This window comes from Capra hircus, chromosome 10, assembly GCF_001704415.2.
Source record: "Capra hircus breed San Clemente chromosome 10, ASM170441v1, whole genome shotgun sequence".
NCBI classification, from domain to species: domain Eukaryota; kingdom Metazoa; phylum Chordata; class Mammalia; order Artiodactyla; family Bovidae; genus Capra; species Capra hircus.
The window spans coordinates 18,132,520-18,148,133 of NC_030817.1; the positions used below are offsets into that span (position 1 = coordinate 18,132,520).

Here is a 15,614-nt window from a genome sequence, read left to right on the forward strand (position 1 = left end):
GACATGACTGAGTGCCTGAACCTAACTGAACTGAACTGAACAAGCTTTTATTCCTGCCTTCAATCTTTCCCAGCATCACAGTCTTTTCAAATGAGTCAGCTCTTCGCATCAGGTACCCAGAGTATTGGAGTTTCAGCATCAACATCAGTCGTTCCAATGAATATTCAGGACTAATTTCCTTTAGGATGGACTGATTGGATCTCCTTGCAGCCCAAGGGACTCTCAAGAGTCTTCTCCAACACCACAGTTCAAAAGCATCAATTCTTCGGTGCTCAGCTTTCTTTTTGGTCCGACTCTCACATCCATACATGACTACTGGAATAACCATAGCTTTGACTAGATGGACCTTTGTTGTCAAAGTAATGTCTCTGCTTTTTAATATGCTGTCTAGTCTGGTCATAGCTTTTCTTCCAAGGATCAAGCATCTTTTAATTTCATGGCTGCAGTCACCATCTGCAGTGATTTTGGAGCCCAAAATTAATTCTCTCGCTGTTTCCATTGTTTCCCCACTATTTGCCATGAAGTGATGGGACAGATGTCATGATCTTAGTTTTCTGAATATTGAGTTATAAGCAAACTTTTTCACTCTCCTCATTCACTTTCATCAAGAGACACTTCAGTTCCTCTTCACTTTCTGCCATAATGGTGGTGTCATCTGCATATCCGAGGTTATTGATATTTCTCCTGGCAATCTTGATTCCAGCTTGTGCTTCATCCAGCCCAGCGTTTCACATGATGTACTCTGCATAGAAGCTAAATAAGCAGGGTAACAGTATACAGCCTTGATGTACTCGTTTCCCCATTTGGAACCAGTCTGTTGTTCCATGTCTGGTTCTAACTATTGCTTCCTGACCTGCATACAGGTTTCTCAGGAGGCAGATAAGGTGGTCTGGTATTCCTATCTCTTTAAGAATTTTCGAGTTTGTTGTGATCCACACAGTCAAGGGCTTTAGCATAGTCAATGAAGCAGAAGTATATGTTTTTTCTGGCATTCTACTTGCTTTATCTATGATCCAGTGGATGTTGGCAATTTGATCTCTGGTTTCTCTGCCTTTTCTAAATCCAGCTTGAACATCTGGAATTTCTTGGTTCATGTACTATTGAAGCCTAGCTTGGAGAATTTTGAGCATTACTTTGACAGCATGTGAGATGAGTGCAATTGTGTGGTAGTTTGAGCATTCTTTGGCATTACCTTTCTTTGGGATTGGAATGAAAACCGACCTTTTCAAGTCCTGTGGCCAGTGCTGAGTTTTCCAAAGTGTACTGCTGCTGCTGCTGCTGCTAAGTCGCTTCAATCGTGTCTGACTCTGTGTGATCCCATAGACGGCAGCCCACCAGGCTCCCCCGTCCCTGGGATTCTCCAGGCAAGAACACTGGAGTGGGTTGCCATTTCCTTCTCTAATGCATGAAAGTGGAAAGTGAAAGTGAAGTCACTCAGTCATGTCTGACTCTCAGCAACCCCATATACTGCAGCAACCAGGCTCCTCTGCCCATGGGATTTTCCAGGCAAGAGTACTGGAGTGGGGTGCCATGGCCTTCCCCCCAAAAGGAGAAGTTATCTGCTAGTAAATGGATTATACGTAACTCCTTTTCTACTGTATAACTGTCTCTATTTTCCAAGTTTCCTATGAATTTTTATTACTTTAGATTCAGAAAAACTAAAGAAATCCTATCAGTTAAGACACATATCAAAAGCCATATCTCTGAATTCTTTTCTAATTTTCTACTCAATAGTAGGTAGTTTCACTGGTCCCCTGCATAAGGCATGCCTGTGGCATCTCTATTCCCCCTTTTCTTACCTCCTCCATTGCAAAATAATTTGAAAAGGAAGCCATCTTTGTGTCATTTGAAATACATGGTCTACAGATTTGACTTGGTCATTCATTTGCTGCCAAGTCTCTGATGCTTTAGCTTTTTATCACTCATGTCAGCCCCAGAATTTCTAGAGAAGCTGGATTCTCCAGCCTGGTTAACTGGAGATTTCTTCAATTGCCATGGAACATGCTATTTACAGAAAGTGGTGGACAGAGAAATATGGAAAGAGGAAGGGAGGAGGGCAGATCACACACACATTGTTAATAATGAAGGGAAGGCATGTAGGCATTTTGAGGTGCCTGTCAGCTCCTGCAAAACCATACTACTAGGTAATGGCCAGGATTTAAACATGGTTCCAGAACTATACTTTTAACATTAGTGCCCTGAAACCACCCCTACCCTCACACTGCAAGTCCAGGAAATCCACTGAAAACTTAGGTAGAAGAAAGAAGAGCCACTTCCTTTCCCTGTGGCTGCGGCTGTCACCCTGCAGAGAGCATGGATGAGCTTAACAAAGAGAGAAGAAACTGGATGTGGGGAGACTGAGCCCCAGCTCTACAGGTACCATGCAAAAATTTTTCTGAGTCTTGGTTTCTTCATCTGTAAAATGGAGGTCACACCTGCCTCACAGTGGGACAGAAGAAAAACTACTACTAAGTAGTAATCTAGCTAGTAATTTACAGCTAAAATGTTCACTTTCATTCTTAAATGAGACACTCAGTCTGATATAGTTTTGATATTTTATATGATTTGTATACATATATAGCAAAATCACTTATTAATAAATTATACAAATTCAAGTATAACTGATTCAAGAAACTTCCGAGCAGCAATTGTACACCAGGTATTATTCTTCCTTTCAGAACTAAAGCCTTGTCAGTTATGTGTTGTTAGGTATTAAAGGGTATGCTTTCTCCACCTGCTGTGGTGTCTGTAGAATCATTCTCTTCCCAAACAACTGAAAAAATATGGAATATATAAAAATCTTGAGAATTTCTCGATGAGTTCACTTTAATATTGAAGGGGGAAAATGTAATTATAGAAAAGAAAAACTACACACGTATACTAACTGTGGCAGCTGTTCCCAGGAAGATTAGCATAAAAGATCACCGCTTTGCTGGAATTGTCCCCTTTTCCCCACCCAGGTGTTTATGGAAGAAAGTCTGGAGCTGCTGCCAAGCATCTACCTGGGCCCTGGCATGAGCCCTGGGCTCCCCTCCCCAGATGACAGGAGCGCCCACCAAGGTGTGCAGGGAAGCCGGGCACAGGGGGAAGTAAGGAGGCTCAATGTAGTGCCCCGTCCCTGGGTAACAGATGACCTCGGGTTTTGCCTTCCCATGGGCCTGCAAGCGCTTAGAGGCCTCGTTAGCATAGAATTCACTCTTCCAGTTGTGGTCATCCTGACCCACGAGAAACAGGAAGGGGCACTCAGCCCTTTCCACAGGAATGAAGCTCTTCCGGTCAGGTCCTTCCAAAGGGCTGTTCAGGACTTCCACAACGTCTACAAAGCCATCTTTGGTCATCTTGATTCGATTTTGGTTGAAACCCACAGGCGGCAGAATCTCACCTTTGTAGTGTAAGTTTCCACCGACACGGGCCACAGAGCCATTGATTATGACGGCCGCAGAGATGCCCTTCAGGAAGGAAGCCATGGAGAGGCAGAGCTCGCCTCCTTTTGAAATCCCAAGCAGCCCAACTCCTGGACCCTTCACCTGAGAAAAGGTCAAAGGGAAAAGGAGAATGAGTCCATGAACAGTGTAGTGTGGCCAGTAGTGCCTGGACTTGAGAGTCGGGGAACTGAGCCTGAATCTGGGCTCTCCCAGTTATCAAGGTCTTCAGCCTTCGGATGGAGAAGGCAATGGCACCCCACTCCAGTACTCTTGCCTGGAAAATCCCATGGACAGAGGAGCCTGGTAGGCTGCAGTCCATGGGGTGGCGAAGAGTCGGACACGACTGAGCGACTTCACTTTCACTTTTCACTTTCATGCATTGGAGAAGGAAATGGCAACCCACTCCATTGTTCTTGCCTGGAGAATCCCAGGGACAGGGGAGCCTGATGGGCTGCCGTCTATGGGGTCGGACAGAGTCGGACACGACTGAAGTGACTTAGCAGTAGAAGCAGCCTTAGGATACTGGCCTATCCTTCCTCTGTACTTGCCTTCCACAATTTCTCCATCACCAATCCTTGTGTCTTTAACAACCAAGTGGATGACAACTGAATACTTTGGCCTCATAGTCCCTTGACCTCCAAACCTCCAGTGATCTTTTTCTCTCTCCCACTGAAGAGACACACTCCCATTGTCATAACCTAAACTGAGTCATCAGTAAGTACATCATCTCCAAGATCTCAGCTTTGAGCATTCTACTCTCTAATCACCCTCCTATTTACCTCCAGTTTAGCCATTCTAGTAGTGCCCACTGCTATCTCTTTGAGACTCTGACCACCATTTCTTCACCATCAGTACTTCTCTCCTGTTCTCACTTCCCACCTCATCCAGCTTAGATTTCAAGCTTCATCATTATTTTTACCCTCCTGCAAACACTGTTAACTATTTTAATTGGTCATACTTGCTTGAAAAAGTTCTAACCTCAGTTAAATGCACTTATAATTCACATCCTCAGGGCCTGCATTTGTGCAAATGAACACTGCTACAGAAAAAAATCACCGCTTGTGTTGACACAACTTAGGTTTATGTCATGATCACAAATTTCAAATAAACATCCATGCTGCCCCTTAGTCCTGAAACACATCACTGATATTTGCTTTCCACTTCTCTTAAAGACTGTTTCATCTTGTCTCCTACCTTTGTAAGCCACTTTAACCCTTATTCCCCATCACTTTCATCCCATCCTACTTTATGGAGAAAATAGAAGCTATCAGGTAGGAACTTGTCTTCATTTCCCCTTCCAAGTGTGCTTAGTTCCACATGAAGCAAGCTCCCTGCTTCCCTCCTGTTTCCTAAGTAGCTCTGTTCTTCTCCAAGGCCATCCCTCTGCTTGTCCTTGGAATCTCATCCATTCTCATCCTCAGTGACTTTGCTCCTGCAATGACTTCCTCTCTCTTTCCTTTGTAACTTTCTTCTCTACTGGCTCATCCCCATCGGTGTACCTCTTATATTTTAACTCTAGGTAAATTTTAGCTCTAGTTCAGTTCAATTTAGTCGCTCAGTCATATCCAACTCTTTAAGACCCCATGAATCACAGCACGCCAGGGCTCTCTCTCCATCACCAACTCTCAGAGTTAACTTAGACTCACGTCCATTGAGTCAGAGATGCCATCCAGCCATCTCATCCTCTGTCGTCCCCTTCTCCTCCTGCCCCCAATCCCTCCCAGCATCAGAGTCTTTTTCAATGAGTCAACTCTTCGCATGAGGTGGCCAAAGTACTGGAGTTTCAGCTTCAGCATCATTCCTTCCAAAGAAATCCCAGGACTGATCTCCTTTAGGATGGACTGGTTGGATCTCCTTGCAGTCCAAGGGACTCTCAAGAGTCTTCTCCAACACCACAGGTCAAAACCATCAATTCTTCAGCGCTCAGTTTTCTTCACAGTCCAACTCTCACATCCATACATGACCACAGGAAAATCCATAGCCTTGACTAGATGGACCTTAGTCAGCAAAGTAATGTCTCTGCTTTTGAATATACCATCTAGGTTGTTCATAGCTTTTCTTCCAAGGAGTAAGCTCTAGTACCTCTTGCATTTTAACAGTCCCTTGACCTCAAATCCACTCTGACCTAGTTTCTACTCCCTTCACAGCAAAACTTGTGGGAGTCTTTGTAGTTATTTTATTTCTTCATTCACTACTCAGTCCCCTCCAGAGTAATTTGCCCTGTTCCATAAGCACTGCTCTTGTCAATCACCAAACACTTCTGTTATAAATGGCCTTTTGATTAGCCTTCGAACAGCAGTCTTTTTTTTTTTTTTTTTTTTGTCATGGTTTCTACAAGAGCACCCTTAACTGATTTCAACCATTCATTTCTCATAAAGACACTGGAAATGGGATATGACTGTCATCCCAGTTTTTGAGAGTAAGAAACAGGCCCCAAGGTCATAAAGCTAGTTAAGTGGCAAAATGAAATCTCAGATTTAACTTTTCTCTATCAAACATATTGTGCTGGTTCCACTACACCCTGCCACCTTTTCTAAGAGCTCCAGTGGCTCTATTCACCTTGAACACATTGAATTATAAAATAAGCAATGTTCATGTTCTATTCCTCTGATATCCTAAACCTTTATTTCCTACTAGCCAGGTTCTTTGCCACCAGGTACCTCCTTAAAACTGAATACTCTGCTCTCAGATGGGCACATTAAGGAGAGGTTTGTTAAACACAAACATTTAAACTGGAGACAGTGATTTCCTTCCCCTTTTCCTCAACTTCCTGGGTCAAACCCAGGGTTCTCAATGTGTTTGGGCTTGTAATGAATTACTACAAAATACTGGAATATAAAATTCCATAATTTCAACCAGGACAACTTTACCAGCAGGAAATCTAGCAGTAATACCTAATTGCATGGAAACTCTCTGGGAAAAGTGACTATGAAAGGTAGTCAAGAATTTGGTCAAATTCTGTGAAAACCAGGAGCCTTTCAGAGAAGGAGAACTGATATGTAGAACATGAAACTAGAGAAGTTCCAACCTGAGGGTGATTAAGCAGGTAGTTCACAGCTTCTTCAAAGTACTCCAGGTGGAGGTTCTCCAGGCCCTTGGGGAGGTCTTCATAGTTATAATAAGCCAGCGCCATCACAGCAAAACCCTTCCCAGCCAGCAGACTAGCTCGATATTCCAGAAGGCCACCTCCAGCTCCCAAAATGTCCACAATCCCAGGAAAGGGCCCAGGTTCTTGAAAAGAAACAAAACACAAAACTAAACGATACTTGAAACTCTTTTCAATGGTGGCAAAAGCCATTTTTGCCTATTTGGAGATGTCAGAGTTTTCTGTTGCTAAACAACTCAGGTCTTCAAAGGTCCAGACTGTGGCACAGGCTAAACCCACATTCCCCTCTACACCCAGTGCCTCAAAGCCGCACAGAGTTTTTCAAAGACCATATACTATTTTTGTGAGTAAAAATCAGTTACAGGACTTCCCCGGTGGTATAGTGGATAAGAATCCGCCTGCCAATGCCAATGCTGGTTCCATCCCTGGTCCGGGAAGATCTCACAGGCTGCAGATGAGCTAAGCCCCTGTGCCACAGCTACTAAGCCTGCCCCCTAGGGGCCGAGTGCTGCAACTACTGAAGTCTTCATGCCCTAAAGCCTGCATGCCACTGCAACTACTAAGCCTGAGTGCTACAGCTACTGAAGCCCAAGCACCCTAGAGATCGTGTTCCACAAGAGAAGTCTCCACAAGGAGAAGTCCGAGCACCACAACAGAGTGTAGTCCCCGGTCAACGCAACTAGAGAAAGCAACAAAGCAGCAGTGAAGACCCAGTAAAACCAATAAAACAAAAACAAAAAGAATTTTAAAAATAAGTTACAGATGGGACTTCCCTGGTGGTCCAGTGGCGAAGAATCTGCCTTGCATGCAGGGGACAGGGTTCCATCATGGGTCGGGGAACTATGATCACACATGTTGAGGAGCAAGTAATCCCCTGCACCACAACTACTGAGCCCATGTGCTGCAAGTATTGAGCTCAAGAGCCACAACTAGAGAGTCCATGCACCGCAAGGAAAGATCCCGAATGATGCAGTGAAGATCCCATGTGCTGCAACTGAGAGCCAATATAGTGAAAAAAATAAATATTTTTTAAAAACAGCTACAGACAATGGAAGCAGCAAAATCACTGCCCTCTCCTGCACCCCCTCCCAAACTGACAATGCCAAATGCTAGTGAGGATGTGGAACAACTGGAGGCTTTACACATTGCTGGCAGTGTGAAAATTAGTAAAGGGGAACCTCACAATGGATCTGGAGGACCGAAGGGGAGCTCTCAGCAGCACCACTCCACATCAATTTTAGGAAGGACTGTCAATTACAAATCACAACAGAAGAATCATTAACAGGAAAGAATCATCAGTCACAGGTCCCAACAAAAAAAGATGTACATTGCATCCCCTCCAAGAAACTGACTACCCCAAGAACTCAGCCAGTAAGAAACCACCATCACCCTAAACTGTCACGTTTCGCCAATGGACTTTTGTTCAGAACAACTCCTCCCACCTTCCTCCTTTTTCTCTATTAAATAAGTTTCCTCTTCTTGGCTTGTTAGGTTTGCCTGTGGTTTTTGTCATGTCTTGCTTGTCTCAAATTGTAATTCTCTGTTATTTCCAAATTAACCCATTTTTTACTAGCCAAGTAACTAGCTTTTATTTTTAAGGGCAACAGTGGGGATGCACACTGATACAGTCACTTTGGGAAAAAACTGAGCAATTTCTTATAAAGTTAAACATACTTTATAAAGTCAAACATAACTTAGGTTATAACCCAGCAATCTCACTCCCAGGTATTTGCCCATGAAAAATGAAAATGTGTGGTCACACAAAAACTTAGATGCGTGTTTGCAGTGACTCCAAAGTCTTGGAATTCAAATATCCTCCAAAAGGCAAATGAAATAACAAACTGGCACATCCATTTAATGGGAAACTTCTAAGCACAAGAAGAAGGCGCTACCAACATATGGAACAAGAAGAATGAACCTCAAATGTGTTATGCTAGGCCCCAACAGCTACCTACTGTGTATGATTCTAGTTATTTCACCTTTTCACTGTTTGTAAGCACTTTATATTTTTTTATAGTTTTATTTATTTATTGACTAAGCTGGGTCTTTGTTTCTGCTCCAACTTTTCTCTAGTTGCGGCAAGCCAGGGCTACTCTCTGGCTGTGGTGCGAGGGCTTCTCATTTCAGTGCCTTCTCTTGTTGCTGAGCATGACTCTGCGGTGTGGGGGCTTCAGCAGGGGTGGCGTCAGGGCTCAGCAGTTGTAGTTCCCAGTCTCTGCAGCACAGGCTCAATAGTTGTGGTGCACAGGCGCAGTTGCTCTGCAGCATGTGGGATCTTCCCAAACTAGCGGTCAAACCCATGTCTCCTGCATTGGCGGGCAGATTCTGGAGCCTTAAACTTTTCTTCCTAAAGTTTTTCAGTTTTACAACTTTGCTTCTAACTTCCACAGTGTAGGGAACAAGGTATAAATAAGGTTGAGAAGTGCTTGCAAACGAGACTCTCAACCAGGGCTGAACATTCTTGCAAACGAGATGTTCAGCTAAGAATCCTGTTTGTTCCCATGGGAAAAGAACATTGCTTGCACACAAGGATGTTTCTCTGATTCCTCAAAAGGAACAGACCTTGGGACAAAACGGATTCTAAGTTGATAAGGAAGTTCCCCAAAACAAAGTCTTAGCTGCAGTAAATAAGTCAAGGTAAAGGTAATCTCGCCCTGCGCCTGCGCACTGTATAGTCTCTGAATCATAGCGCTTGGCAGCTTGCCCTGTAGGTTGTTGTGCAAGGGATATAAAATAAAGTAGCTGTAAGAAGCAAGTGTTAAAATATAAAGATTTAAACCACTTTGCAGTGTTGGTGATTCATTCCGTCGCCGGCACACAGTATATTAAGATTTAAGAAAGAGTAGATGAATAGCTATGTTTCTTTTTTAGCAGTGTATGCGAGTTCCTTTTCTTCCACATACTGGTCAAACACGGTAATGTTAAACTTCTAAATTTTGAGAATGTTTAATGTACTGTGTAGTCTTATTTTGCATTTCCTTCATTCCTAATGAGGATAAGTTGTTTTTTTTTTTTTTTTACTTTTTATTGGCTGGCTGCTTTTTATGAAATGGTAAAATTAACTGATAGTTCAGAAGCTCTCTGGTGGATAGCAAGAGACCCTCCACGCTGTTTTTGTTGTTTGGTTGTTAAGCCGTGTCTGGCTCTTTGTGACCCCATGGACTGTAGCCTGCCAGGCTCCTCTGTCCATGGGGATTCTCCAGGCAAGAAGACTGGAGTGAATTGCCATGCCCTCCTCCAGGGGATCTTCCCAACCCATGAATCAAACCCGCATCTTTCAGTCTCCGGCATTGGCAGGCAGGTTCTTTACCACTAGCGCCACCTGGGAAACCCACCATCTCCCGGAGTGTGCTCAGCTTCACATCCATTGAGTGGGTGACGCTATCTAACCATCCCATCCTCTGCTGCCTCCTTCTTTTGCCTTCAGTCCTTCCCAGCTGGTCTTTTCCAATGAGTTGGTTCTTTGCATCCTTCACGCTAATTTTCTTAAATCTTAATATACCATGGAAGTTAGAAGCAAAGTTCCAAAACTGAGAAATTTTAGAAAATGTTAAAAACTGGACACTACATATAGTTGTTGTTGTTTTCTCCTATTAAAACTGTCTTCCCTTTCTCTGAGATGTCATTGCCCTGACCTCTGTTTTGGAGCGAATCACCTTCCCAGCCAGCTTAACGGTCCAGTCCCGTCTCGGGTCCATTCCTGTTTCAGGCCCCGCGGACCTTCCGAATGTTATGAGCTACCTACTTATTACCTTCCTCTCTTACATAGAACCCCACTCCAGTACTCCTGCCTGGAAAATCCCACGGAAGGAAGAGCCTGGTAGGCTGCAGTCCATGGGGTCGCAGAGGGTAGGACACGACTGAGCGACTTCACTTTCACGCCTTGGAGAAGGAAATGGCAACCCACTCCGGTGTTCTTGCCTGGAGAATCCCAGGGACGGCGGAGCCTGGTGGGCTGCCGTCTATGGGGTCACAGAGTCGGACACGACTGAAGCGACTCGGCAGCAGCAGCAGCAACTTACATAGATAAACAAGGAAGCTGGCGGCTCACCTGGCGGCAGGAAGAGCGTGCCGCGCACCCGGCCCGCGCGCACCGGCTCGCGCCGCACCCCGGGCGCCAGGAAGTCGCGCTCGTGCACCGCCCGGCCCAGGAGCCGCTGGGCCTCGGGTTCGTGACCGTCGAGCACCTCCAGCTCCACGGCGAAGGGCGTCTGCACGTCCCGCTTCACCAGGCGCAACAAAGGCTTCTCGGGCTCCATAGCCCAGAAGAGCCCCATGGGCTCGAGCCCCGCGAAGCTGCCGCCCAGCGCGGGCGCGCGCTCCAAGTCCAGCAGGCCGGCGGCGTCGGCGCAGTAGCGCGCGTGGGCCCTGAAGAGCGCGCCCTTCTCGTCGCGCAGGGACGCGCGCAGCGTGACCGGCTGCCCCGGAGCCAGGCCGCGCACGGCGATGCGCACGGGCTCGTCCCAGCGGCAGCGGCCGGCCGGCTCCAGGCTCACGGTTGTCACCAACCGGACAGTGGTCCAAGAGACTGGGTTACCAGTCCTCAGCTTTAGAGGTCCTGCCAACTGCACCCAGGGCGTCGGGCCCCATCGGCAGAATCCAAAGTGCCTCAGGAGAGCCTGAGAGGAGGCTACCATTTTGCGCCTTCTTTAAATCTGGGATCAACTGAAGATGGCTGTGAAGAAAGTTAGAAACCCTCTTATTGGTAGGCTAAGCGCCCAATGCGGCGGAGCAGCTGCTGTGTCGTTTGGAGGGCCTGGGAGTCGTGCCAATCAGTGGCCTGCATTTGAAAGCAAGAGCGAAAACAGACTCACAGGAGCTTTATGCTGCGAGCTGTAGGAACTGTAATTCTGCGTCTCAGGAGCTCTTTGGCTTGGGCTGCGTGGGCTGTACGAGTGTTGCCCTTGCAGGCAAGTGGCATTTAACTGAGCCAGACATGACTGAGCGACTGAACAACAACATATCTTAGGTCTTTTCTTTTAGAATGTGCACTGTGGAGTTTTGCTTGTATATTATTTGTGTATATACTTATTTTTCCACACCATTCCACAACTAACGGGCCTGGCATCTTACTAGCTGTGTGATCTTACTTTCATTCCTTCAGTTCAGTTCAGTCAATCAGTCATGTCCTACTCTTTGCTACCCCATGGACTGCAGCAGGCCAGGCCTCCCTGTCCATCACCAACTCCCAGAGTTTACTCAAACTCGTGTCCATTGAGTCGGTGATGCCATCCAACCATCTCATCCTCTGTTGTCCCCTTCTCCTCCTGCCCTCAATCTTTCCCAGCATCAGTGTCTTTTCAAATGAGATATGAGTGTAAAAATAGCCCAATGAGGTGATAGTTATTATTTTGTTTTCTGGAGTCTCATGTTGCTCCTTTTAGGCAAGCGTTATCTCCCTTCACCCTGGACTTCTCACCTTTTCCCACTTTTTCTTAAGCTGTTGATTCCACTCAGTGGTGAATTTTTTAGGAAATTTAACTGCAGGCCCCTTCTAAGGTCTCATACTTGATTTTACATTCATGAATGTTCATGCTTTCTATTAGAGAAACTTGGAAATTGTATAAGCTTCAAGGCCACAAAACCTGTGTTTGCCTCTGTTCCTAATAAAAGCCACCTCCATGAACTTCCCAGACGAGACTTTTTGCCTAGTTTCAAATATTCACAACTGCCTTTTGCTCTAATTTTGTAACAGTTCTGTAGGATACTTTGCAGTATATTTTGTGCATAAGAATCTCAGAAACAAGAAATTTATGAGCAAATTAAGTCCCCAGAGAGGTGAACTGATTTGCTAAAGGTCACAGAGCTAGAAAGTGGAAATTCTGAGATTTATACCTTTGCAATCCAATTCCATCTGAACCATCATTCTTTGCTTCTCACATGATGATGTTCTAGTTGAGACGATGTGAGAAACAGGCTCATATACTGTAGGTGGATGCATATACTGATATGATCTTTTCAGAGCAACCTAATTAAAAATATTTAAAGGATACATTCCTTTGATTCACAATTCCACCTCTGGACATTTCACACATTTATAAATGTGTAAATATTTGGCTATAACAATACTTGCCATATCCTTGTTTTAATAGAGGAAAAAGAAAATAACAATATAAATTTGGTTTAGTCGGTTTAATTGTGATGCATTCATATAACAGAAGAGATGTAGCCATTAAAAATAATATAGCAGAATATGAGGAGAAAATTTTCATGACATTGAAAGCAGGTAGAGAACACTTTGTAGACATTATATATATTAAAACATTTTTAAAAATAAAGACTAGTAGAAAACTACCCTAAACTATTGTCTTAGGCTTTGGGGTATTATGGATAGTTTTTAATACTTATTTATTTGGCTGAGTTGGGTTTTAGTTGCAGCACGTGGGATCTAGTTTCCTGACAAGGGATTGAACGCAGGCACCCTGCATTGGGAGAGGAGAGTCTTACCACTGGACCACCAGAGAAGTCCCATATGGGTAGTTTTAATTTTCTTCTTTGTGCAGAATTTCACACACATGGCTTTTATAATTAAACAGGTTTTTTTTTTCCACTGTGGTAATACACAAAGATAAAATTTACCATTTTAAAATGCAGTTACCTGAGTATGTTCACATTGTTGCGCAGCCTTTAACACTACCTCTTTTTTATCACCTAAACTGAAATTCTATACCTATTAACTCATCATTCCTCCTTTTCCACCACAGCCCCTGGAAATCACTATTCCACTTTCTGTAGCTATTATTTGACTAAAGGAGATCCAACCAGTCCATTCTAAAGGAGATCAGCCCTGGGATTTCTTTGGAAGGAATGATGCTGAAGCTGAAGCTCCAGTACTTTGGCCACCTCATGCGAAGAGTTGACTCATTGGAAAAGACTGATGTTGGGAGGGATTGTGGGCAGGAGGAGAAGGGGACGACAGAGGATGAGATGGCTGGATGGCATCACTGACTCAATGGACGTGAGTCTGAGTGAACTCTGGGAGTTGGTGATGGACAAGGAGGCCTGGCATGCTGCGATTCATGGGGTCGCAAAGAGTCGGACACGACTGAGCGACTGAACTGAACTGAAGCACCTCTTAGATAAGTGGAATCATAAAGTATTTGTCCTTTTGTGTCTGGCTTATTTCACTTTACATGATGTCTTCCAGGTTCGTCCATATATGTAGCATATTTCTGTATTTTATTCCTTTTGAAGGCTGAATAATATTCTGTTATATATATATACCACATTTTGGTTATCCATCCATCCACTGATGGACATTTGGGTTGCTTCCACCTTTCGGCTGTTGTGAATATACTATGAACATGGGTGTGCAAATGTCTGTATGAGCCTCTGCTTTCAATTCTTTGGGTATATACTCAAAGGTGGAATTGTTGGATCATGTGGTCATTTTAATTTTTTGAGAAAACTTGACCAAGGTTTTAATACTTAATTTTAAAAATTCTTTCAGTTGTTTCATCTCAGGGAACACATCCATTCACTCCTTTGTGAGGGTCCCAGTGTCTGAGCACAAACTGAGTTGTGGCACTAAAGTCAGTGCTCAGGTTGGTCAACAAGAGATGGTGATCACTTGACTAGCACTGCCCCAGGTCAACTGGGCAGAACTTGATGGCCAGAAATTTTCTTTACTGTAAGGACAAATTCTTTTCACAAGGGGAATCCTGAAGACCAGTATTCTGTAGGCCTGGAATTTTATTATTAAAAATATAGGACTTGAAGAATCTCCTTGTAAAAACTATTATTGGCGGATAACCCAGCCAGAATTGGGGAAGCAGAGGAGATGGAACTGAACTATGTGAAGGAAGGAGATTAAATAGGAGCAGAATAGAAAGAGAATGGGAAAGGCCCCAAAGACACTCATTCTGCTTTACCATTTGTTTCATCAGGCTGCTGGTCTGAAGCATGCCAGAGCTGGGTGTTCATGTGTTCCCCTGCTTTGTCTCTTTCTCAGTAGGACTTTTGAACTGAGGTGGAGGGGAAAATATTGAGCTGCATAGACCTAGACATTATTTTTCAAAGGAGGACCGAGAAATCCATTTTGCCACCAATCAGTAAGTACAGTATAATTTCCCAAAGCTCAATTTACAAAGAAAGAAATTTAATAAATAGCGGAAGATACTCCTGATTGAACCTGTAGGTTCTGTGAGTAGACTTGTGGAATCCTAAAGAGGTGGTTGCCTAGTAACCAATATAAGCAGCTTTGGAATCTAAAACTAAGGAAGGTTTAAGATGGCAAAACCTTGTTTCCCGTTGAAGGTTGTGTGTGGGAAGCCACTTTGAAGGTAATTTCAAAATACTGCTGCTGCTTCGTCAGTACGTGAAAGGAGCTTATTAGCATCAGATGAATGATGAGAAGCAGTCAGGAGTAGTTGAAAAGATTTTGGATTAAGTGTCAAAGTGTCAGTTTGGCTAGGTACTAACTGGTACTGTGATCTTAGTTACATGTCTTCTCTCTGGACCTCAGTTTTGGCATCTATTAATAAAATAGTTGCAACAGATCGTCTCTATGCCAGAGTTTCCACAATAATCTGATGAGACAACCCTCTTGGTTTAGTGGTTAGGACTTGGCACTTTCACTGCCATGGCTGGGGTTCAGTCCCTGGTTGTGAAACTAAGATCCTGCAAGCCACGCAGCACAGCCAAAAAAAAAAAAAAGAAAGAAAGAAAGAAAAAGAAATTAAAGGGGAGAAAATGTAGGGAACTTTCTGTTAAGAAAGAGGCAGCAGAGAGAGGATATTTGAAATAAGCCTGGTTAAGTGTTCCCTGATCCCACTCTTCTCACTAACTAAGCTTCTTTCATAAATCCCATGGATACCTCCTGGAGCTATAGTTTCTCTAAATTTAATGTATATAAAAACCTCTGAGATTTTGCTAAAATGCCGATTTCTAGGCTTCACTTGCAGCCTCCTGAATCAATATTCTAGAGTGTGGGACACAGGAGTCTGCATTTTAATAAACTCCTCCGGTGATCTTGATAAGTCTTTTAGCCATATCTACAAGCACTGTCCCAGAAGCTGAGTGTCCCCTCTTGGGCCCTACCTCAGAACTTCAGAATCTGGAGGTGGAAATGAGAGTGTACTACT

General features: G+C 44.1%; 1 protein-coding gene across 1 annotated transcript; it reads right to left on the reverse strand.

Moving 5' to 3' along the window:
• LOC102181962 (acyl-coenzyme A thioesterase 1) lies at positions 2,544-11,608 on the reverse strand. Its single transcript, XM_018053994.1, has 3 exons — positions 10,583-11,608; positions 6,454-6,656; positions 2,544-3,527 (listed from the first exon to the last, which is right to left on the reverse strand). Exons 1-3 carry the CDS (start codon positions 11,166-11,168, stop codon positions 2,922-2,924), a joined length of 1,395 nt encoding a protein of 464 aa, XP_017909483.1. The 5' UTR covers positions 11,169-11,608; the 3' UTR covers positions 2,544-2,921.

What these genes read in the sequence shown, in the direction of transcription:
- LOC102181962 (XM_018053994.1), bottom strand. Translation starts at nt 11,168, where the DNA reads ATGGTAGCCTCCTCTCAGGCTCTCCTGAGGCACTTTGGATTCTGCCGA. An exon ending in CACGCTCTTCCTGCCGCCAG is followed by an intron (nt 6,657 to 10,582) that starts GTGAGCCGCCAG and finishes TTTCTTTTCAAG; the next exon opens with AACCTGGGCCCTTTCCTGGG. An exon ending in ACCTGCTTAATCACCCTCAG is followed by an intron (nt 3,528 to 6,453) that starts GTTGGAACTTCT and finishes ACCTTTTCTCAG; the next exon opens with GTGAAGGGTCCAGGAGTTGG.